The 21,303-nt window shown below is 57.4% G+C and overlaps 2 protein-coding genes across 3 annotated transcripts; one reads left to right on the forward strand and one right to left on the reverse strand.

The window, feature by feature from the left end:
- Positions 1-169: 169 nt before the first annotated feature.
- LOC138731660 (STE20-like serine/threonine-protein kinase) lies at positions 170-9,603 on the reverse strand. Its single transcript, XM_069877745.1, has 18 exons — positions 9,397-9,603; positions 8,439-8,603; positions 8,257-8,305; positions 7,893-8,042; positions 7,710-7,782; positions 7,156-7,350; positions 6,487-6,568; positions 6,296-6,408; positions 4,437-6,240; positions 4,207-4,337; positions 2,802-2,925; positions 2,473-2,652; positions 2,247-2,376; positions 2,009-2,133; positions 1,753-1,938; positions 1,515-1,640; positions 826-939; positions 170-733 (listed from the first exon to the last, which is right to left on the reverse strand). The coding sequence occupies exons 1-18, from the start codon at positions 9,541-9,543 to the stop codon at positions 626-628; spliced, it is 4,002 nt and encodes a 1,333-aa protein (XP_069733846.1). The 5' UTR covers positions 9,544-9,603; the 3' UTR covers positions 170-625.
- A 6,377-nt stretch (positions 9,604-15,980) lies between these two features.
- On the forward strand, positions 15,981-21,123 carry ARID5A (AT-rich interaction domain 5A). Of its 2 annotated transcripts, none has more exons than XM_069877732.1 (7): positions 15,981-16,036; positions 16,453-16,540; positions 18,066-18,222; positions 18,308-18,360; positions 19,122-19,219; positions 19,310-19,457; positions 19,654-21,123. In XM_069877732.1, the coding sequence occupies exons 2-7, from the start codon at positions 16,490-16,492 to the stop codon at positions 20,851-20,853; spliced, it is 1,707 nt and encodes a 568-aa protein (XP_069733833.1). In that variant the 5' UTR covers positions 15,981-16,036; positions 16,453-16,489; the 3' UTR covers positions 20,854-21,123. The 2 variants fall into 2 exon arrangements, with proteins under 2 accessions (XP_069733833.1, XP_069733834.1); XM_069877733.1 differs by lacking the exon at positions 15,981-16,036 and adding an exon at positions 16,134-16,157.
- The last annotated feature ends 180 nt before the right edge of the window (positions 21,124-21,303 follow it).

Here is a 21,303-nt window from a genome sequence, read left to right on the forward strand (position 1 = left end):
CCCTTCCCAAGAGCCAGCCTGAGGGACCAATGCGGGCACAGGACATGCTCATGGGGCACGAGAGGAGAGGTTTGAAGTAAAAATAGACACAAATGGATTTTCTTAGAAGAAAGGAGGTATTTGCTACGATAAGATGCACGTGGAAGTGCCAGCAGCCACCCTGTATCCACAGCTGCAAGACCAGGGGGGAGACTTCCTGGTGGAGACATTTGAGGTGGCAACACCTGCTTCACCCCAGCCCTTCTAAGCCCACCCCCACCTGCTGCCCTTGGGACCCGCACCACATCCTGCCCCACCATCAGCTCCCTGGTTCTCGAGATGCCTGGAGATGCATCTTCATGTTGCGTTGGAGATCACAGAATCAGGGCATGGTTTGTGTTAGAAGAGACCGTAAAGCTCATCCAGTTCCATCTCCCTGGAATCTCCCAGTGGACCAGGTTGCTCAAGGCTTCATCCGATCTGGCCTTGAAAGATCCTTCAGTCTCACCTCCAACTGCATCATGGTGCTCAAGTCCTTATCCAACCTGAACTTGAAAGATCCTTCAGTTCCACCTCCCCGAAGAGCTGTGGGACCGCTTCCCAGGCATCTCCTGCCTCTTGCTCCCCAGTAATCCATACCGGAGTGTCAGGAGGGGAGGTGGAAGAAGCGGGAGATCCTGTTGCTGCTGTGGGCTCTGTGCAGCCCTCGTTGCTGCTGCACTGGCAGCGAGTTCCCCAGTTCCTCCTCCAACATCTGGAGATGAAAAGCAGCGCTGGTGCCTCCGTTGCAGCCCCCGAGGTGGGATAAGATGGGGAGGGGCTGCTTTGGGCTGCAGGACCACTCACCTCCTTGCGGGCAGCCAGCCGTTGCTTCCACTCGCTGATCTCCATGGCGTGTTCCTGGTCCAGCCGCCCCAGCTGCCTCCTCTCCTGCTCTGCCAGGAGCTGCATCTTCTCGCTCTGGGAGAGGAGAGGTGGAAACGGGAAGGAAGGTGCTCAAGGACACGTCATAGAATCACAGAATCCCTAGGTTGGAAAAGACCTTTGAGGTCATCAAGCCCAACCGTGCGAGTCCACTACTAAACCAGATCCCTAAGCGCTTCATCTCCCCATTTTTCAAACCCCTCCAGGGATGGGGACTCCACCACCTCCCTGGCAGCCCTTCCGATGCCCAAGAGCCCTTTCAGTGAAGAAATTTTCCCTGATATCCAGTCTGAACCTGCCCTGGTGCAACTTGAGGTCATTTCCTTTTGTCCCGTCACTTGGGAGGAGAGACCAACACCCACCTCACCACAACCTCCTTTCCAGGAGCTGCAGAGAGCAATGAGGTCTCCCCTCAGCCCCCTCTTCTCCAGGCTGAACAGCCCCAGGTCCCTTGGATGCTCCTCATAACCTTTGTTCTCAACCCTTCCCCAGCTCCGCTCCCTTCTCTGGACGTGCTCCAGCCCCTCAACGTCTATCTTGGAGTTACTTCTTGTAGGTCACAGGAGTGCAGGAAGCCCCTGGTGTGGTCAGGTTTGCTCGGTCCCCAGTACCTGCATCTGCTCCAGCTCTGCCAGGTTCTCTGCCTGCTGCTGCTGCAGCTGCTGCACCTGCAGCTCCTGCTGCTCCTGCAGCTTCTGCGCCTCCACTCGCTGCTGCCGCTCCTCCTTCTGCACAAACTGCAGTGGGAGACAATTCATGTCACCCTCTCATTCCCCAAAATCCACCACTTACAGCTTTTTGGGGACCTTGTGCTGGGGAACCTCTCTGGTCCTGGAAAGGTCCTTCTACCTGCTTGGTCATCTCTCTCTGCTTGGCCCAGGTTGCCTCCTGGAGCTTTAGGTTCTCCTTGAAGAGGGCCAGGCGGGTTTTGGCGTCGCAGCGCTGGCTCTTCAGCAGCTGCGCCCGCTCTTGCGCCTGCTGGCTCCTCAGATCCTCCAGCAGGAGCTGGTGGAAGCGGCTCATCCTCTCAGTCTCCTGGGAAAGAGGTGAGAGGGTTAAGCCAGGGGAGGGGTTGGGAGAGCATCGCTGGTGGGTCCTACCTCACCTTCTCATGGCGCTTGCGGAGCTGCTGCCTCTGCAGGGCGTGCTGCTCCTTCACCTGCTGCCTGAAGAGCTGGTACTTCTCCTGCAGGTGCCCTTGCTCCATGCTCCACACGACGGACTCTCGGGCTGCCAGGCAAGACCGCAGCACCCTTGCCACCTCCAAAAAGCATCAGCCAGACCCTCTGCTCCCCTTCGCAAGAACCCTCCATCCTCACCCTCTTCCTCCCAGCCCAGCCTACCTCTCCTGAGGCTCTGGATCTTGCTGATGCACTCCCAGTCAATGGACACCATCTTCTTCTTGTGCTCCTGGACGACCCTCTGCAGGGCTGCGTTGAGTTTCTCCTGCTGCTGCTGCAGGAACTGCTGCTCCTGCAAGGAACGTTGGTTTGTCCCAGCACTCAGGGGAGATGGTCCTCAGGCTCCTGCTGTCACAGCTGGGGCGCGAGCTCTGCCTTGGACCCTCACCTCTCTCCTGTCGCCCTTCAGCTCTTGCATCCTCCTCCCGCTCTCCTTCTCCTGGAGGGCCTTGAGGCGCTTGGCCTCATCGCGCAGCCTCACCGTGTACTCAAGCTCCTGGCGCTCCCTCAGCTGCTGGTAGCGCCGCTCCGAGCTCTCCACCTCCCGGTCATAAAACCCCTTCTTGCTCTGCCACGCAAGATCCGGGGCTGCAGGGACCAGAAACAGCCACCAAAGCAACCAGACCCCCCCCATCTCCCACAGCTGGACCCCAACACCCCACTGCACGTGTCCCTCCCTGAGCACGTTATGGCACCAAGGGATGGTGGCTCCGGTACCGTCATCTCCTGCTCAATGTGACGAAACATCTGCTCCCGCTGCTGGTGGAACTTCTGCTCCAGCTGGCTCTGAGCTCGCTGCTCTTCCTTCTGCAGCACTCGCAGCTCCCGGAGATCCTGGCGCCTGAGAGTTTGGAGAATCGGGGTGAGAAAGGGCCGAAGGTGGCCCTGGAGGCACCTCTCTCTCCCAGGAGGGATGACTTGTAGGAGAATAACACAACGGAGAAGCTCAGCCCTGATGAAAGGCAACTTTCTCCAGCAAGAAGAAAGATAGGACACAGACTGGGGCCATGGTCCCAAGCTCAGCTGGTGTTGCTGCCCCTCCATCTCCCCATTCATCCTCTCCTACTCTCCCTGGGTGACGTGAGAGCTTATGGGAGAAGATCTTCCTCACTTCTTTCCTTAAGGTGGACACAGCAGATAGGGGGCGGGACAAAGTTTTGGCTCCTCATGTGTCCCACAGCACTGAGGGTGCAGGGAAGGGCTCCTGCTGGATAAGACCTCAGCCAGGGAGGTAGACAGGGTTTCAAGCCCGGAGGCCAAGCACTTGTGTTTTCCAGTGACCCCCAGACCCAACCTCCCTCCTCTACCCTCATCATAGAATCATAGAATCACCAGGTTGGAAAAGACTCACTGGATCATCGAGTCCAACCATTCCCATCAATCACTAACTCACGTCCCTCAGCACCTCATCCACCCGTCCCTTAAACACCTCCAGGGAAGGTGACTCAACCCCCTCCCTGGGCAGCCTCTGCCAGGGACCAATGACCCTTTCCCTGAAAAAGTTTTTCCTAATGTCCAGCCTGAGCCTCCCCTGGTAGAGCTTGAGGCCATTCCCTCTCATCCTGTCCCCTGTCCCTTGGGAGAAGAGCCCAGCTCCCTCCTCTCCACAACCTCCTTTCAGGGAGTTGGAGAGAACAATGAGGTCTCCCCTCAGCCTCCTCTTCTCCAGGCTAAACACCCCCAGCTCTCTCAGACGCTCCTCGTAATCCTTGTTCTCCAGCCCCCTCCCCAGCTTCGTTGCTCTTCTCTGGACTCGCTCCAGAGCCTCAACATCCTTCTTGTGGTGAGGGGCCAGAACTGACCCCAGGATTCGAGGAGGGGTCTCCCCAGGGCCGAGTCCAGAGGGAGAAGAACCTCCCTGGCCCTGCTGGCCACGCTGTGTCTGATCCAAGCCAAGATGCCCTTGGCCTTCTTGGCCCCCTGGGCCCCTGCTGGCTCCTGTTCAACCAACACCCCCAGGTCCTTCTCCTCCAGGCAGTTTCCAGCCAGACTTCTCCTAGTCTGGAGCTGCTCAGGGTTGTTGTGCCCCAAGGGCAGGACCCGGCATTTGGTCTCCTGGTCCTCCTTGGCCAGCAATGAGTGGAAGATGCCTGGTGGCCTCTCTGCTTCCAGCGTCACTCACCGTGCCGAGCGCACCATCTCATCCTTTGCTCCGGCCTTCCCAATGGTTCTGGCAGTCGTCACGCTCACCTCCTTCCCGTCCACCACAAACCTGCGGGTTTTCTTGACCATCCTTTGGAGCAAGGCAGGTTCCTGTGAGTGGGAGCAAAGGTTTGAGCTCAGGTGGCCCAAAACTACGTAAACCCAACATGGGAAACCATGAAAGGTGGGACAGGTTACCTGTGAGCTCACCTGCTGGGCTTCCCCAGTGGAGGGGAAAGGCTGCATTGCCTTGGAAAGGGCACTTGGACCCGGTACATCTGCAGGGGTTTCCACAGGGGTTGGCTCTTCTCCTTGCTTCAGTGAGATGGATGGATCTGATGTGTTCCCTGCTTCCCACACTGCCCATGCCTGGGAAGAGGTGTGGACAAGGGTAACATCAGAGCCCACGGTCTTTGCAGTCTTTGGATGTCCACTACAGGCCTCCTGGGGATCTTGCAGTGCTTCATGACCCTCCAAGTCACCCATCTCCTCTCCAGGTCCATCCCTTGATTGTCTTTCAGGAGCTGGAGCAACCTGCACCCCATCTTCTTCAAGCTCTCCATCCTTTCCGTCTTGTCCGTTCCAGCCATTCTCGTGAGCAGCTCTTGGCTGGTTCTCTTTGGAGCTGTTTTCCATGTTCTCCTCTATTTCTCCTTCACCAGGCCCTGGGGTCTCCACGGGCGATGATTCCTCTGCTGAGTTCTGGGCCTCCTTGCTCGCAGATCCCCGTCCTGCACACTCCACCAAGGCCACCTCTGGTTCCTCACCTGCCAGCATCAGCTTCCCTGGGGCGGCTGCATCTCCCACTGGGTTACAGTCTCCAACCAAACACCCTTCTACAATGACCTCTTCCAATTTCACTCCTGCTGGCACCAGGGCTCCCTCAGGAGAAGTTTCCTCCCCAATTTCAGCACTGGCTTCCTTCCTCCACCCAGCTTCCTTCACTTCCAGCTCAACCGGGTCCAGGGGGTCAGTGAGGGGCTCCCACATGGCTGAGTTTCTCTCCCCATTGTTCCTCTTCCCAGCGTCTCCCAGACCGGCCGGGGTCTCCTGACACCCCTTGATCACATCCAACCCCACCAGCAATGCTTCCCCCCATGGCACCTTCTCCTCCACCAGCTCAGTGTCCCTGGGTTCCCCATCACCCTCAGCTCCCATTGGAGCTCTCCCTGCTCCACCACCATCCTTCCCAAGGCCGTCGTCAGCCCCGGTGAAGCCAACCTCAACCTTCAGGTCTTGCAACGACCGAGTAACCCGGTGCTGATGCTCTAGAAGCCACTTAAAGCTCTGGGTCTTGGTCCCCATGGTCCACAGGTCCAGGGCTGCCACCAGCTGCTGGCCCATGAGTGCAGACAAGGCCATTGAGCTACAAGTAGGTTCTCTGCTCGACTCTTTTTTGAGGATCAAAATAGGACTTGGTTGAGCTGCAAACTGTCCCTCTGCGGGTGTTTTGGCCACTGGCGACTCATCGGGATGGTGGCTTTGCTCCTGGGGTCCAGCCTGCCCTGCCTTCACCTCTTGAAGTTCAGCAAGGTCTCCTCCCTGCTCCTCAGCTGCTCTGCAGGGTGACCCCAGAAGACTCGTCTCCACCTGTCGATGCCCTTGAGCTTCTCCTGCCTCTGCTGGGGCTGACGGCCCTTGAGGAGCACCCAGCAGCATGTTGTCCAGCCCACTTGGCTCTGCTCCATGATGGTCCTTAGCTGCTTCTTGGGACTTCATCCCTCCAAAAAACGACCTGCGCCGCATCAGCTTCAGGAACTCAGACGGCTTCTTTACAGGGAGCCTCATGGAGCCCGTAGGGTCAGGAGAGGACCTCCTCCTCATTTGCTTCAAGAAGTCAGACCCTCTCTTGGTTTTGGACTCTGCGACCACCTGGACATCAGGTGAGATACCCGGCTCCTCACCAACTCTCCCAGCAGTGTCCGGAGGTGGATGCTCTAGGGGACACTTGGACATCGGGGGGCAGGAAGACTCCCCAAGCTGCTGTGGGGTGGACAATGTGGGAGAGGTGAGACTCAACGAGCTTGTGAAAAAGGTTGGAGGCATCTTGCACCACAGCCAACCACTACTCACGCACCAAGGGGACCAGACCTTCATCCTCTTCCTCCAGCACATCAGCCCGGGCTTCTGCCACCAGCTCCCGGAGTGGCCGCTTCTCAGAGACGCCCGCAACGAAGGGATGCTGGGTGGGAGCGAGGGAGGTGAGCAGGGACAGCATCAAGGATGGGTCCCACCACCCTGGGTGATGGGTGCTACCCACCTGCAAGAGCTGGCTGGCTGTCCACCGCGCCTCGGGGCTCTTCTCCAAGGATTTCTTCAGGAAGTCCTTGAAGTCTTCAGACCTATGGAATGGTCCCTGTGAGCACGGGGCCAGAAGCTCCCTCTCACCCCCACTGTGGACCCCACAGAGCTTGGGGTGACACCCAGGCTCTGCCAGCACCTTGGCAGGAGGCCCCTACCCCACAGTGTCACCTCCTGTGGGTGAAGATGGTGTGACAGGAGCACCACGGTGCCACCTCTGAAGATCTGAAGAATCATGACCAGCATCTCTTATGGTCCAAGAGCCCATCCCACCCGCCCAGATGTGGCTTCAAGCATAAGCTGCCCCAGGGGACAACTCATAGAATCATAGAATCTCCAGGTTGGAACAGACCCACCAGATCATTGAGTCCAACCATTCCCATCAATCACTAACCCATGTCCCTCAGCGCCTCATCCACCCGTCCCTGAAACCCCTCCAGAGAAGGGGACTAAACCCCCTCCCTGGGCAGCCTCTGACAGGGACCAGGGACCCTTTCTGTGAAAAATTTTTTTCCTGCTGTCCAGCCTGAACCTCCCCTGGCAGAGCTTGAGGCCATTCCCTCTCGTCCTGTCCCCTGTCCTCCTCCCACCACCAGTGTTGGGGTGATGTCTCTGTGTGAGGACTCACCACCTCTTGGGGTGACGCAGGGTGGGCGGCTGGGACTTGGCAATCTTCAGCAGCACCCGCAGGGGGTTCAGCTCGTGGTAGGGAGGCTCCATCTCGGCCATCTCGATCAGCGTGATGCCCAGGGACCAGATGTCAGCCTCGTAGCCGTAGGGGTTCTCCTTGGACGTCTCGCACTGCACCACTTCTGGAGCCATCCTGTGCATGGGAGAGAGGGGAGGAGCTCCAGCATGATTTGGGACAGTGGCTGAAGCCAAACCCAGGTCCTGTCCCCTCCTCCAGACAGAAGAGATGAAATTCAACCCCAACCCCTCAAACGCTACCTCCAGAAGGGCTTGTAGTCCCAGCACCCCACGTGTCCTTTCCATACATGATCAACTAAGCAGCTCACCCTGGTGGTGTTGGCTTGAGGAGGAGAAAGTGTTTTCTTGAGATGCTCCTGGTGTTGATGAGCTGGTTATAAGCACCCACAGAAGGAAGGGAAGATCTGGACTCCCCCAGCCCACCTCTAAACTCCCAAATCCCACCATTCCCAGGGATTCCTGCCCCACACCTACCAGTACGGGGTGCCGATGAAGGACACCCGGCGCTGGAGGGTGCTGGAGTTCTTGGCCGAGACACCAAAATCAGCTGCAGAGCAGAATGGGGGCGTTAGGGAGGAAACATGGGGCAAAGCATCCCTGGGACTTCACTCCTGACCTCTCTCTGCCCCACGGGGCCCTGATTTCCCCAGGACTCACCCAACTTGATGTCGCCATCCAGGGTGAGGAGAACGTTGCCAGCCTTGACGTCCCTGTGGATGATCTTGCAGCCGTGCAGGTACTGCAGTGCCAGAAGCAGCTGCTTGCAGGCGGCTCGGATCTGCTCCTCGCTCAACCCTTTCTCCAGCTCTACCATTAACGCAAATGAACCCCACTGGTAACGATGTCTCCTGGCCAGGATCTCATGCAAAGCCAGGGGAGACCCAGAGGAAGGTGCACCCCAACCCATCCTCCCTTCTGGAGACACCACAAGCCCAGGACTCCCTTCCACGCCGTGATGTTTGGTGATCCCACCCCAAACCTTCCAAGAGCTGCGTTCCAGCCAGAAAATACATTTATTTACCCAAAATCGCTGCATCCACAGCCCCACCAGCGCAAAACTCCACCAGGATCTGCAAGGAGAGGTTTCCCACCTTGGTCTGCAAATCTGTCCCCTCCAGACCAAGTCCTCCAGCCCCAAAACACTTGGTGGGACAATGGTTCAAGGCCAGGAAGAAGGAGGAACCAGCACCCTCTGAGTCTCACCCAGAGACGCCCGTCCCAGTAGAGCGCATCCAGCAGCTTGGTGATGTTGGGGTGGTCACAGCAAGCCAAGATCTCGATCTCCATCACGTAGTCCTCCAGTTCCTCTTCACTCGGTGTTTCGATCACCTTGGCAGCTGCTAACGTCCCCGTCACCTTGTGCTGCACCTGGGGGAGGTTTCGCAGAGGATTTGGGGGGGGACAGCCCCACAATTTTCAGCGAAGGGAAAGCTTGGAGCTCACATCCCTTCCCAGGCGCTTGGAGGGATCGAGCCAAGACATGGAGACCCACACAAGGGGTTGGGATCCAGCAGGGTGGTCTGGGATCTACACAAAGGGATCGGCATACACTCCACTGGATCCCAACACTTGTGTAGATCCCAGCGCATCCTGCTGGATCCCAAACCCCTCCAGCAAGCTGTCTCTCCCCGTGGATGCAATATAGTTCCCACGGGAACACCCGCAGCACCCTCCCAATCAAGACCTTGAGGTGGTCTCACCATGAAGCCCCAGCCCGTGAGCGATGCCAAGGGATTTGGCTGCCCCAAATTATCCAGAGAGAGAAGAAGGGATGGGTTTGGCCACCAGGACCACCAGCCCGGCGCCGGAAGGTGGCTGCCACCGTGTGTCTGATGAGCATTGAGTTGGGGTTTCCTGTCGCGCTCGGGCTCCGCATGGTGGTTTCAGAGAACAACATCCCGGTCTCAACCCCCTCGCGCCAAACGAGGAGGCAAACTCAAGCTGGCTGGCTCTGGGACTTGGTGTTTCTCCCCACGGAGAAGGTTGAGGATGGGCTGAGCCAGCACCAAGCAAGGACCCCGTCACCCTCTGCAAGAAATACGGGGCTGTTTGGTGGCTTTTTAGCTTCTTGGACGTCAGAAGCCACACCGTGTGAGGCACTGTGGAAAACAAAAAGCATTTGCAAAGCCCGCAGCGGTGGCGGTTTGGGGTGCTCTCCTACCTTGAAGACCTTGCCAAAGGCACCATCACCCAGTTCACCCAGCACCAGCCAGGCCTCCTCAGGGTCAACATCCCGCTTGATGTGTTCGTACCACCTCGGTGGCTTCTTCTTCTCTGAGAAGCCAAAAAGCCGCCGGAGAAATGCCATGAGGCCACCTCCATGCAGAAAAAACGGGACAGCTGGGCTCAAGATGCTCCACCAAGGACCTTCGCAGCCTTCGCAGCCCTTGCTCTTCCTCCCCCGTGGGCAGGAAGGGGCTGAACGATGCAGGATGTGCCGAGAGGTGGAGGTACCAAAAAGGAGATGCTCTGCTTTCATCTCTGTCACATCCCAGCCCGGGGTGTTCATCAGGGTGGGAGAAAGTCCTGGGCTGCATCGAGAGCAGAGGGACCAGCAGGGAGGGAGGGGATTCTGCCCCTCTGCTCTGCTCTGGTGAGACCAAACCTGGAGCCCTGTGTCCAGTTCTGGAGTCCTCAGCACAGGAAGGACATGGAGCTGTTGGAGCGAGTCCAGAGGAGGCCATGCAGGTGATCCAAGGGCTGGAGCACCTCCTGTACGAGGACAGGCTGAGAGAGCTGGGGTTCTTCAGCCTGGAGAAGAGAAGGCTCCAAAGAGACCGTGGAGCAGCTTCCAATATGGAAAGGGGCTGCAGGAAAGCTGGGGAGGGGCTCTAGATCAGGGAGTGCAGGGGGAGGACAATGGGGAACAGTTTTGAGCTGCAAGAGGGGAGATTGAGATGAGATCTTAGGGAGAAATGTTCTCCTGTGAGGGTGAGGAGGCCCTGGCCCAGGTTGCCCAGAGCAGTGGTGGCTGCCCCATCCCTGGAGGGGTTCAAGGCCAGGTTGGATGGGGCTTGGAGCCCCTGATCCAGTGGGAGGTGTCCCTGCCCATGCTGGGGGGTGGAACTGGATGGGCTTTGAAATCCCTTCCAACCCAAACCATTCTGTGATTCCATGACTCCAGCTGCTCCCCTAAATCAAGATGAGTTTAGGGTTTCACCTCCTATATAACAGCCCCCTCGAGGGTGTGGGCGCAGCATCTCCTGGCTGGGGGGGCTCAGATCACAAGCACTGCCTGAGGAGGCTGTTTTCCCGGTGATTACATTGGTTAATCACTGGGTAATTAAATCCAGAGAGCAATTTTACAGCTCACATTCATAACTCATCGCGTCAGGCGTCAGAGCAGAGACGCGTTTCCATCCCAGCACCCAGCAGGATGGGCCCACGGGCGCAGGGAACCCCCAGCACCAAAGCCCCAGGCTCCCCAGGAGATAACGGACCCTCTCGCCACACTTTGTGCCCGAAAGGGACCCAGGTGCCTCTGGTGCTGCCGAATCCAGCAACAACCCCAGCAGCCAGGCTTTCATTTTTCAGCTCTCCTTTTCCACTTCCTTCTCCTTCCTTTTCCTCCTTCTTCTCCATTTCTTTCTTCTCCGTCTCCTTCTTCTCCTATCCATCTCTATATCCTTCACCATCTCCACTTCTGTCTCTATCTCCGTTTCCTTCTCCTCTCTATCTCTGTTTCCTTTTCCTCCTCCTTCTCTCTCCATCTGTCTCCATCTTCTTTCCATCTCCATTTCCTTCTCCTCCTGCTCCTCTCTATCTCCTTCTCCCTCTCCATCTATGTTTCCTTCTCCTTCCTGTTGCTCCTTCTCTGTTTCTTTCTTCTCCATCTCCATCTCCATCTCCATCTCCATCTCCATCTCCATCTCCATCTCCATCTCCATCTCCATTTCCTTCTCCATCTCCATCTCCATCTCCATCTCCATCTCCATCTCCATCTCCATCTCCCTTTCCTCCTTCTCCTTCTCCTTCTCCTTCTCCTTCTCCTTCTCCTTCTCCTTCTCCTTCTCCTTCTCCTTCTCCTTCTCCTTCTCCTTCTCCTTCTCCTTCTCCTTCTCCTTCTCCTTCTCCTCCTCCTCCTCCTCCTCCTCCTCCTCTTCCTCCTCCTCCTCCATCTACATCTACATCTACATCTACATCTACATCTACATCTACATCTACATCTACATCTATATCATCTCCCTTTCTTCCTCCTCCTCTTCCCCTCCCCTTCCCCTTCCCATTTCCCCCTTCTTTTCCCTTTTGGCACTCCTGGCCCTGGGTGTTTCCCACAGGCTGAGCTCTGACACCTCTCAGCGCATCATCACCCCAGTGACACGTTTCAACCTCCACGACCCCCTTTTCCTCCAGCATCTCCTCCACGGGATTCTCCCCCAGGGAGAAGTTTCACCCCCAAACCCCAGGGCTGCTCAGCTTCCCCCAGGGGCCCGAAATTCCAGATATTCCCAGCCAGGCCGGTGGAGTCCCAGCAGCTGCCGTGTGCAAGGGGAAACTGAGGCAGGGGAGCACCTCCCCCCTCCCCATTCTGCTCAAACAGAAACCAGAGCCAGGAATAGAAACCCAAGTGGGGGTTTTTATTGTTGTTTTTTTCATCCTTTTTCATTAAATTACGTTATTATGAAGTAGAAGGCGGCACCTTCCTGGAATGAAAGGGTTAATGTCACCCTTGGATTCCTTCACCTTCTTTTCTAGCCCCTGAGCGGGGGACAGGAGCCAAATGTCCTCTCTAGCCTCTTCCCCCTTCTGCTTTCTCTGCTTTTTTGGCCCAAAATGACTCACTGGGGGATTTCTCTTTGGTTTTCTGGGCTCTTCAACCCACTGGGGATTCTCAGGAGGATGCTATGGGGTTGCAGCAGCGCCCTGTCTGGTCTTACGGGTAGCTTTGGGGACAAGGGACAAGCAACTCTGGAAAGTGGTACCCAGCATCCAGCAAAGCCTCGTGGCCACATTGTAATTCCTAGGGACCAAAAAGTCCAGCTCAGTCATTGCGATCGGGCAAGAACCTCACCCAGGCCCCTCATTCCAGTCTCATCATCCCAGTCCCACCATCCCAGTCCCACCATCCCAGTCCCTCATTCAGGTCCCTCATCCAAGTCTCATCACCCACGTCCCTCATCCCAGTCTCATCATCCCAGTGGCACCATCCTAGTCCTTCATCCCAGACCCTCATACAGGTCCCTCATCCAGATCTTGTCACCCTGGTTCCTCATCCCAGTCCCTCATCGCAGTCCCTCATCCTGGTCCCTCATCCCAGTCCCTCATCGCAGTCCCACATCCTGGTCCCTCATCCCAGTCCTTCATCCAGGACCCTCATCCAGGTCCCTCATCCAAGTCAGGTCACCCTGGTTCCTCATCCCTGTCCTATCATCCTGGTCCCATCATCCTCGTCCCTCATCCCAGACCCTCATCCAAGTTCCTCATCCAAGTCCTGTCACCCTGGTCCCTCATCTCAGTGTCATCATCCTGGTCCCTCATCCCAGACCCTCATCCAAGCCCTGTCACCCTGGATCCTCATCCCAGTCCCATCATCCTGGTCCCATTATCCAGGTCCCTCATCCCAGACCCTCATCCAGGTCCTTCATCCAAATCCTGTCACCTTGGTTCCTCATCCCAGTCCCATCATCCTGGTCCCATCATCTTGGTCACTTATCCCAGACCCTCATCCAAGTCCCTCATCCAGGTCCCTCATCCAGATCTTGTCACCCTGATCCCCCACCACAGTCTCATCATCCCAGTCCCTCATCCAGCTCCCTCATCCAGGTCCCAAATCCCAATCCTGTCACCTTGGTCCCTCAATCCCAGCCCCTCAGGGTGCCCCAGCAGGTCCCATCACCCACCCATTTCCCCCCTAACCCCCCAAGCTGACAGCAGCCAAACTCGGCTCATGCCGCGGTGGCACAGAAGCCACCGGCCGGGTTGGGATCCCAAACCCGGGGACACCATGGGGACCCCGTGACCCCCCAACGCATCTCCAACCCCTTTCTCCCCCAACCTCCCGCTGGGTCCCCCCCCCCTCGCTGTGGTGACATCAGGGTTTGTTGTCCCTCCCGGCATCGATGACTTCAACCCATGAGTCACCCTCCGTCACGGCTTGGCCGCCCTCCCACGCTATTCCTGGCCGTGACGCTCGGCTCCAACCGAAGCCACCGCCGAGTTGGGTCTAAACAGCCTCATTCTGAGCGAAAGGGGAGGACGCGATAACGAGGACGAACCCCAAAAGGTGCTGGGGGGTGGTAGGGGTGATGGTGCCACACGTGCAACGAGTTCTGCTTGGCCTCAGCCCGGCTCTCACCAAGTGATGTCGTGGTTTCTCAAAATCACCACCACGAAAATAGTTAATTATTACAGTATTAATCACATAATTACAGCCCAGCCAACAGTTTCTAGCACCCAAATCGCCAGCATCAAGCTCATCCTCCCGCCAGTTCAAAGCAGGGCAGCTTGTGTGCACCAGCCTGAATTGTTTAACACCAAATCAATCACTTTTCAGCCCAAACTTGCCATTTTGCACCTCAAACTCACTGCTTTTCACCCCGAACCTGCCGCTTTTCACCCCAAACCTGCCGCTTTTCACCCTGACCCTGCCGCTTTTCACCCTGAACCTGCCGCTTTTCTCCCAAAATCTGTTGATTTTCACCCCAAATAGGCAGATTTTCCCCTTAAACCCATCACTTTTCACCCCAAATCTGCCACTTTTCATCCCAAATCCATAACTTTTAACCCCCAATTGGCTGCTTTTCACCCCAAATCGTTCAATTTTCACCCCCAAAAAGCTGCTTTTCATCCCACACCTGCCTTTTTTCACCCCAGATTCATCACTTCTCACCCCAAACTGGCCACTTTTCACACCAAACTAGCTGCTTTTCACCCCAAATTCATCACTTTTCACTCCAAATCGGCTGCTTTTCACCCTAAAACCATCAGTTCCCCCACCCCTCGAGTGCTTTTCACCCCAAATCCACCACTTTTCACTCCACACTCATCGGTTTTCACCTCAACTTCACCACTTTTCACCCCAAACCCAATACTTTTCCCTCCAAACCCATCACTTTTCACTTCAAATCCACCGCTTTTCACACCAAACCCAATACACTTCACTCCAAATACATCACTTTTTACCCAAAATCCAATACTTTTCACTGAAAACCCATCACTTTTCACTTCAAATCCACCACGTTTCACACCAAATCCAATACATTTCACTCCAAACTCATCAGTTTTCACCTGAAATCCACCACCTTTCACCCCAAACCCAATATTTTCCACTCCAAACTCATCAGTTTTCACCCCAAATTGGCTGCTTTTCACCCCAAACCCACCACCTTTCACGCCAAATCCATCACTTCCCCCCCCTAAACTACCACTTTTCCCCCAAATCGTCCACTTTTTGCCCCCAAATCAGCCTCTTTTCCCCAAAACCCTTGCTGCGTCCCCCCCGCCCCCGGTTTCCTGAGTTTCATGCTGGCAGCGAGGGAGGAAACAGCGTCAGTGCCGTTTGCCATGGCAGGAACACAGACAGCAGCCGGGCACACGCGTGTGCCATATGTGTGCCCCCCCCGGCACCCCGAAATCCACGAAACCACGTAGATAAACAGAAATGGAAGGCCGGGCCCAGAGAGTGGTGGGAAGTGGTGTTAAATCCAGCTGGAGGCCAGTGACAAGTGGTGTCCCCAGGGCTCAGTGCTGGGTCCAGCCCTGTTCAGTGTCTTTATCAACGACCTGGATGAAGGCAGCGAGGGCACCCTGAGCAAGTTTGCGGACGACACTAAGCTGGGTGGAAGCTGGATCTGCTGGAGGGTCAGGAGGCTCCAAAGGGATCTGAACAGGCTGGATCCATGGGCTGAGTCCTACAGCAGGAGGTTTAACAAGGCCAAATGGCGGGTCCTGCGCTTGGGGCACAACAACCCTGAGCAGCTCCAGACTAGGAGAAGTCTGGCTGGAAACTGCCTGGAGGAGAAGGACCTGGGGGTGTTGGTTGAACAGGAGCCAGCAGGGGCCCAGGGGGCCAAGAGGGCCAAGGGCATCTTGGCTTGGATCAGACACGGCGTGGCCAGCAGGGCCAGGGAGGTTCTTCTCCCTCTGGACTCGGCCCTGGGGAGACCGCTCCTCGAATCCTGGGGTCAGTTCTGGCCCCTCCCCACAAGAAGGATGTTGAGGCTCTGGAGCGAGTCCAGAGAAGAGCAACGAAGCTGGGGAGGGGCTGGAGAACAAGGATTGCGAGGAGCGTCTGAGAGAGCTGGGGGTGTTTAGCCTGGAGAAGAGGAGGCTGAGGGGAGACCTCATTGCTCTCTGCAACTCCCTGAAAGGAGGTTGTGGAGAGGAGGGAGCTGGGCTCTTCTCCCAAGGGACAGGGGACAGGACGAGAGGGAATGGCCTCAAGCTCCACCAGGGGAGGGTCAGGCTGGACATTAGAAAAAAATTCTTCACAGAAAGGGTCATTGGTCCCTGTCAGAAGCTGCCCAGGGAGGGGGTTGAGTCACCTTCCCTGGAGGGGTTTAAGGGATGAGTGGATGAAGTGCTGAGGGCTGGACTACAAATCCCAGCATCCCCCGCGCGCTGTCCCCTCGCGGCACGGACTACAAATCCCAGCATACCTTGCGCTGAGGCGGAGCCAATGAGCAGCGGGGGCGTGGGGTCTCGGCCAATCAGAGTAAGCGAGGGCGTGGCCTCTCGGCCAATCAGACCGCAGAGGCGCGGCGGCGCGGCCAATGGGCTCGCAGGGGGCGGAGGGGGCGTGGCTAAAGGGCGGGAGGGGGCGTGGCCTCGCGGGGCGCAGTCACATGGCGCGGCGGCCGCGGGTGAGCGGGACCTGGGAGCAGCTTTTGAGGGGGGGGGTGGAAAAAAAGGGGGTTTTCCATGGGAATTGGGGGGGTTCCATGGGAATTAGGGTGTCCCCCGTGGTGGACTCGCTCCTGAAAGGTTGGGACAGCGCTTTGGCGCTCGTTTAGCCGCTGTGGTCCCCCAAAAAAGTGGGGGGTGGGGTGGAAAAGGGGAATTTTGGGGTGTCAAGGGGGGGCTGGACCCCTAAATTTTAGGGGGAGGCACCTAGGGAGCATCTTTGGGCCACGGGGTTGCCCGCCAGGCACCGAAATCGGCCGTTCGGCCGATTTCGGTGCCTGGCGGGCATCCCCGTGGCCCAAATCACCCCAAATTTTGAGTGGGGAAAGAAAAAATTTGGGTGTCTTATCTCCCCCCACTTTTAATTCCGTTGCAGGACCCCTCCTAGAATCCCGGGCGCCTCCAAAACCCCCATGGACGACAAGCAACAAGACCCCCAAGACCCCCCAGGCACCAACCCAGCGGTGAGTGCCGCCCCCCGGCTTATTTCCAGGGGGGTAGAAGATGCTGAACCCCCATATTTAGGGGGGTAGGAAGGGCGAGCGTCACGTTTGGCAGTGGAAAAAGTCGAGAGGAGGAAGAGGAGGGTGAATTTTCCAGGTTGAAAAGCAAAGAGGAGGGTGAATTTCCAGGTTTAAAAGCAAATGAGAGGAAGAGGAGGGTGAATTTCCAGGTTTAGAAGCAAAGATGAGGAAGAGGAGGGTGAATTTCCAGCTTGAAAAGCAAAGAGGAGGAAGAAGAGGGTGAATTTCCAGGTTGAAAAGCAAAGAGGAGGGTGAATTTCCAGGTTGAAAAGCAAAGAGGAGGAAGAGGAGGGTGAATTTTCCAGGTTTAGAAGCAAAGATGAGGAAGAGGAGGGTGAATTTCCAGCTTGAAAAGCAAAGAGGAGGAAGAAAAGGGTGAATTTTCCACGTTTAGAAGCAAAGATGAGGAAGAGGAGGGTGAATTTCCAGCTTGAAAAGCAAAGAGGAGGAAGAAGAGGGTGAATTTCAAGGTTTAAAAGCAAAGAGGAGGGTGAATTTCCAGCTTGAAAAGCAAAGAGGAGGAAGAAGAGGGTGAATTTCAAGGTTTAAAAGCAAAGAGGAGGGTGAATTTCCAGGTTGAAAAGCAAAGAGGAGGAAGAGGAGGGTGAATTTCCAGCTTGAAAAGCAAAGAGGAGGAAGAAGAGGGTGAATTTCCAGGTTTAGAAGTAAAAAGGAGGGAGAAGAGGGTGAATTTCCACCTGGAAAAGCAAAGAGGAGGGTGAATTTTCCAGGTCGAGAAGTAAAGATTAGGAAGAGGAGGGTGAATTTCCAGCTTTGAAAGCAAAGGCGTGGAAGAGGAAGGCAATTTTTCAGCTCGAAAATCAAATATGAGGAAGAGGAGGGTGGATTTCTCAGCCCTGGGGGGGGGAATATACCCAAAATGGGATATTTTTAGGGTGAAAATTGCCCCCCCGCCTCGCATCGTGTCATTTTTCCACTTATTTTCCTCTCCCGATGGAGCCAGGGGGGTTGGTTTGGACGCGCTGGTTTCTCCCCCCTCCCTCCAGTGTGTTTTATTTTTCACTCCAAAGAAACGAAGCCTTGAGCTCGTTGGAGCCGTTAAAACCCGCGTCTGTCACGAGCGGCAAAAAAGAATAGAAAGAAGAAGAATTAAAGCAACAAAAAAAAAAAAAACAAACCCGAAAGGACCGGGAGCGGCGCAGCTGCTTTGCCCAAAAATAGCAACAAGTTTTATAACTCCGGAAAATGTAGAACAAACAAACGAGAAACATTTTTAGCTGAGAAAGGCGGCGGCGGCGGCAGGGGGGGTTGTGGAGGATGAATTTCTGTTTTCCTGGAAGCCGTTCCTCGTGTTCTCGCACGCTTTGACCAACTTGGCCGGCGGCCCAGGCTAACGAAGCGAGAGCTCGTTAAGTGCCTTCGGCTTGCAAAGCAGGGCTGGGGAGAGGGGTGCGGGGTGTTTCTCTGCCTCAGTTTCCCCTCTTGCTTTCTTCATGTCCCGCAGGAGGCTTCCGTCCCACAGGATGGCTCCGAGGAGGAGAAGGCGGTGGAGGAGACCAGTGAGAAAGAGGAGGAGGAAGCCTTCCTCGTCAGCCTCTACCAGTTCATGAAGGATCGGCACACGCCCATTGAGAGGATCCCCCACCTCGGCTTCAAGCAGAGTGCGTGTCCCCCCCCGGGCCAGGAGGGGCTGCTGGGGGCCAGCACGGCCAACCCCGACCCACCGTGTCCTCTCTTTATTCCCAGTTAACCTCTGGAAGATCTACAAAGCCGTGGAGAAGCTGGGAGCCTATGAGCTGGTAAGGGAGGGAGGGATGGATGGATGGATGGATGGATGGATGGATGGATGGATGGATGGAAGGATGGAGAAGAGGAGGCTGAGGGGAGACCTCATCGCTCTCTGCAACTCCCTGAAAGGAGGTTGTGGAGAGGAGGGAGCTGGGCTCTTCTCCCAAGGGACAGGGGACAGGACGAGAGGGAATGGCCTCAAGCTCCACCAGGGGAGGGTCAGGCTGGACAGCAGTAAAAAATTTTTCATGGAAAGGGTCATTGGTCCCTGTCCGAGGCTGCCCAGGGAGGGGGTTGAGTCCCCTTCCCTGGAGGTGTTTAAGGGACGGGTGGACGAGGTGCTGAGGGACATGGGTTAGTGATTGATGGGAATGGTTGGACTCGATGATCCATTGGGTCTCTTCCAACCTGGTGATTCTATGATTCTATGGATGGATGGATGGATGGACAAACCTGAGGTGCTGGGGTGGTTCTTGGGTGCCAGAATGACCCCTGGGGGCCAGGTTGGTCCCCAGGTACGTGACCTGGATGCTGGGATGGGCTTAGGGTGCCAGGATCCTCCCCAAGTCCCAGGACATCCCTTGGGGGCCGGATGGTCCCCACGTCTCAGGACAACCTCCAAGAACTGGGACAGCCCCTGGGTGCCAGGACATGTCCCTAGTCACCAGGATGGTCCCCAGATGTCAGGACACCCCGAGTTACCAGGACGTGTGGCCCCTGGGTGCCAGGACGTCCCTTGGTCGCCGGGGCTAACCCATCCCTCCCGCTGCAGGTGACGGGGCGACGGCTCTGGAAGAACGTCTACGACGAGCTGGGGGGCAGCCCCGGCAGCACCAGCGCGGCCACCTGCACGCGGCGGCACTATGAGAGGTAGGGGAGGAGGCTGGGGGGTGTCCCGCTCCGTGCCTCAGTTTCCCCCCCTTCTCGATGCCGGTTCTCACTGCCAACCCCACCCTGCAGGCTGGTCCTCCCGTACGTGCGGCATCTCAAGGGGGAGGAGGACAAGCCCCTGCCCCCCAGCAAGCCCCGCAAGCAGTACAAGGTCTCCAAGGGCACCGAGACGGGCGAGAAGAGCAAGAGGGCCAAGAAGGAGAAGGGCCGGGAGCAGGTGTGGCTCCGGTTTGGGAGCAACCCCGTAACCACACGGCTGTTCCTCCCCGGGAGGAACCCACCGCGGGGCCGGGAAGAGCCAGGAGGGACGGGGCTGGCTGGGCAAAGAGGGGAGCGGAGGTCTTGAAGGGTCTGGGGGAGCTGGGACACCAGCAGAGCTCATCACCCACCCCCCAAATCGCCTTCGCTTGCAGGTGCCTCCAGACAAGGTGAAGCCGGAGGTGGCCGCCAGCACAGAGGACACGAGGGACACCGCAGTGGCAGAGGGCAGCTCCAGCCCGGTGGTCCCGAGCCCCTCAGGGGAGGGTCCTGGCCCCTGCAGGACCCACAGAGAACCCAACACGCGCCTTTTCTCCAGCTTCTACTCCAAAGGCAACCACCCCATCATGTCTCCGTTGGCCAAGAAGAAGCTGCTGGCCCAGGTGAGCAAGGCAGAGTCCTTGCACGGCCACCAACGCGCCGAGGGCTCCAGCCCGGAGCTCCCGCGCTTGCCCAGCGCCCCCCACCTCAACGAGCAGAGGAGTCCAGAGCCAGCAGGAGCTCAGGATCCGGCTCCAAGCGTCGGGAGCGAGTTGGGACCCGGCGGCGGGAGGGACGGGCAGCCCTGCCCGCGGGCCGAGGAGGGGGCTCCGCTCCCCACCGTCTTCACCGGCTGCTTCCACGCGTACCGCAGCGAAGCGCTGCCGCCCGTCAGCTGCCACCCCCTCTCGGGGTATTTCTCCAGCTTGAAGGAGTTTTTGGAGCCGCCTTCCACCTTCCCGTCGCCAACCGAGGAGCCGGAGCAGCCCCAGGACCTGCGGAGCAAAGCGGGTCAGGGCTGGAGCAGGGAGAACCATCCGGCCGCCGTCAAAGCCTGCTGGGTGGCCCCCGGTGCCACCTTCGCTCCCGCTGCGCCCAGGGGCAAGCGCGGCCGGGACGAGGAATCGGTTTTGCGCCCCGGTGGGAAGCTCCGCGCCCTCTCCCCCTTCGGCAAGGAGGCCGCCGGCAGGGACGCGGGCGCCGGCTCGCCCCGCGGCCAGCACGGGCTGGCCAAACCCAAGGCCGTGGTGGCCAAACCGGGCTACGCCGCGTCCCTGCCGCAAGCCGCGGACGTTTACAAGGGAGCGATGCTGCACTTCCCAGCGAGCTTCGGGAGCCCGCTGGAGCACCTCAAAACACAAGGGGTGCCGGCAGCGCCGGCTCTGTCCGTCAACCCCTTCATCATCCCAGCTTTCCCCAGCCCTTTGGTAGCCGCCTCCACGCAGCCTTCCAACCTGTGCCGGCCGCTGGCGACCGGCCCCGGGCACTACCCGGCGTCCTACGGGAGCTCGTCGCGGCACCGGCTTTACCCGGCGGTGACGTGGCAAAGCCAAGCCGCCTACGCGCCCGCCTTCCGTCCCCACACCGAGCTGTAGCTGCCGTCCCGCTCCGGAGCGCTCGTGTTCCCTACGGAAAAGGGAGCCGGGCAGCGGGGCACGAGCCGGAGCCCGTCGCCGCTTCGGAGCCTGCGAAGGGGACTGAGAGGAGACAATGTGAACGGTGCCGTTTTTACTCTTGATCTTAGAGCTGTTTGTATCCGACAAGTTAACGCCGGTGACTTAATTACCAATATCACCAAGTTATTGAGATAGAGATTATATATATATATATACACACATACACTCATAAAAAAGGGAGCAAAATGAGTCGTGGAGGTTTCTATTTTGCTAGAGGAGCCGTGCCCAGCGCGGTTCGCTGCAGTGTGGAGGCTGAACCGTGCCCGGGATGCTCCGTGACTCTGCGGTCCGGGCCCCGCAGGCTCACGCCACACAGTTCTGGGTATCATAGAATCACCAGGTTGGAAAGGACCCACTGGATCATCGAGT

This window comes from Phaenicophaeus curvirostris, chromosome 27, assembly GCF_032191515.1.
Source record: "Phaenicophaeus curvirostris isolate KB17595 chromosome 27, BPBGC_Pcur_1.0, whole genome shotgun sequence".
NCBI classification, from domain to species: Eukaryota; Metazoa; Chordata; class Aves; order Cuculiformes; family Cuculidae; genus Phaenicophaeus; species Phaenicophaeus curvirostris.

Coding starts and splice junctions, on each gene's coding strand:
- ARID5A (XM_069877732.1), top strand. CDS start 16,490: ATGGACGACAAGCAACAAGACCCCCAAGACCCCCCAGGCACCAACCCA. Junction 18,223..18,307: donor CCACCTCGGCTTCAAGCAGA/GTGCGTGTCCCC, acceptor CTTTATTCCCAG/TTAACCTCTGGAAGATCTAC. Junction 18,361..19,121: donor AGCTGGGAGCCTATGAGCTG/GTAAGGGAGGGA, acceptor CTCCCGCTGCAG/GTGACGGGGCGACGGCTCTG.
- LOC138731660 (XM_069877745.1), bottom strand. CDS start 9,543: ATGGCATTTCTCCGGCGGCTTTTTGGCTTCTCAGAGAAGAAGAAGCCA. Junction 7,351..7,709: donor TTCATCGGCACCCCGTACTG/GTAGGTGTGGGG, acceptor TCCCATGCACAG/GATGGCTCCAGAAGTGGTGC. Junction 6,409..6,486: donor CAGCCAGCCAGCTCTTGCAG/GTGGGTAGCACC, acceptor GCTCCCACCCAG/CATCCCTTCGTTGCGGGCGT.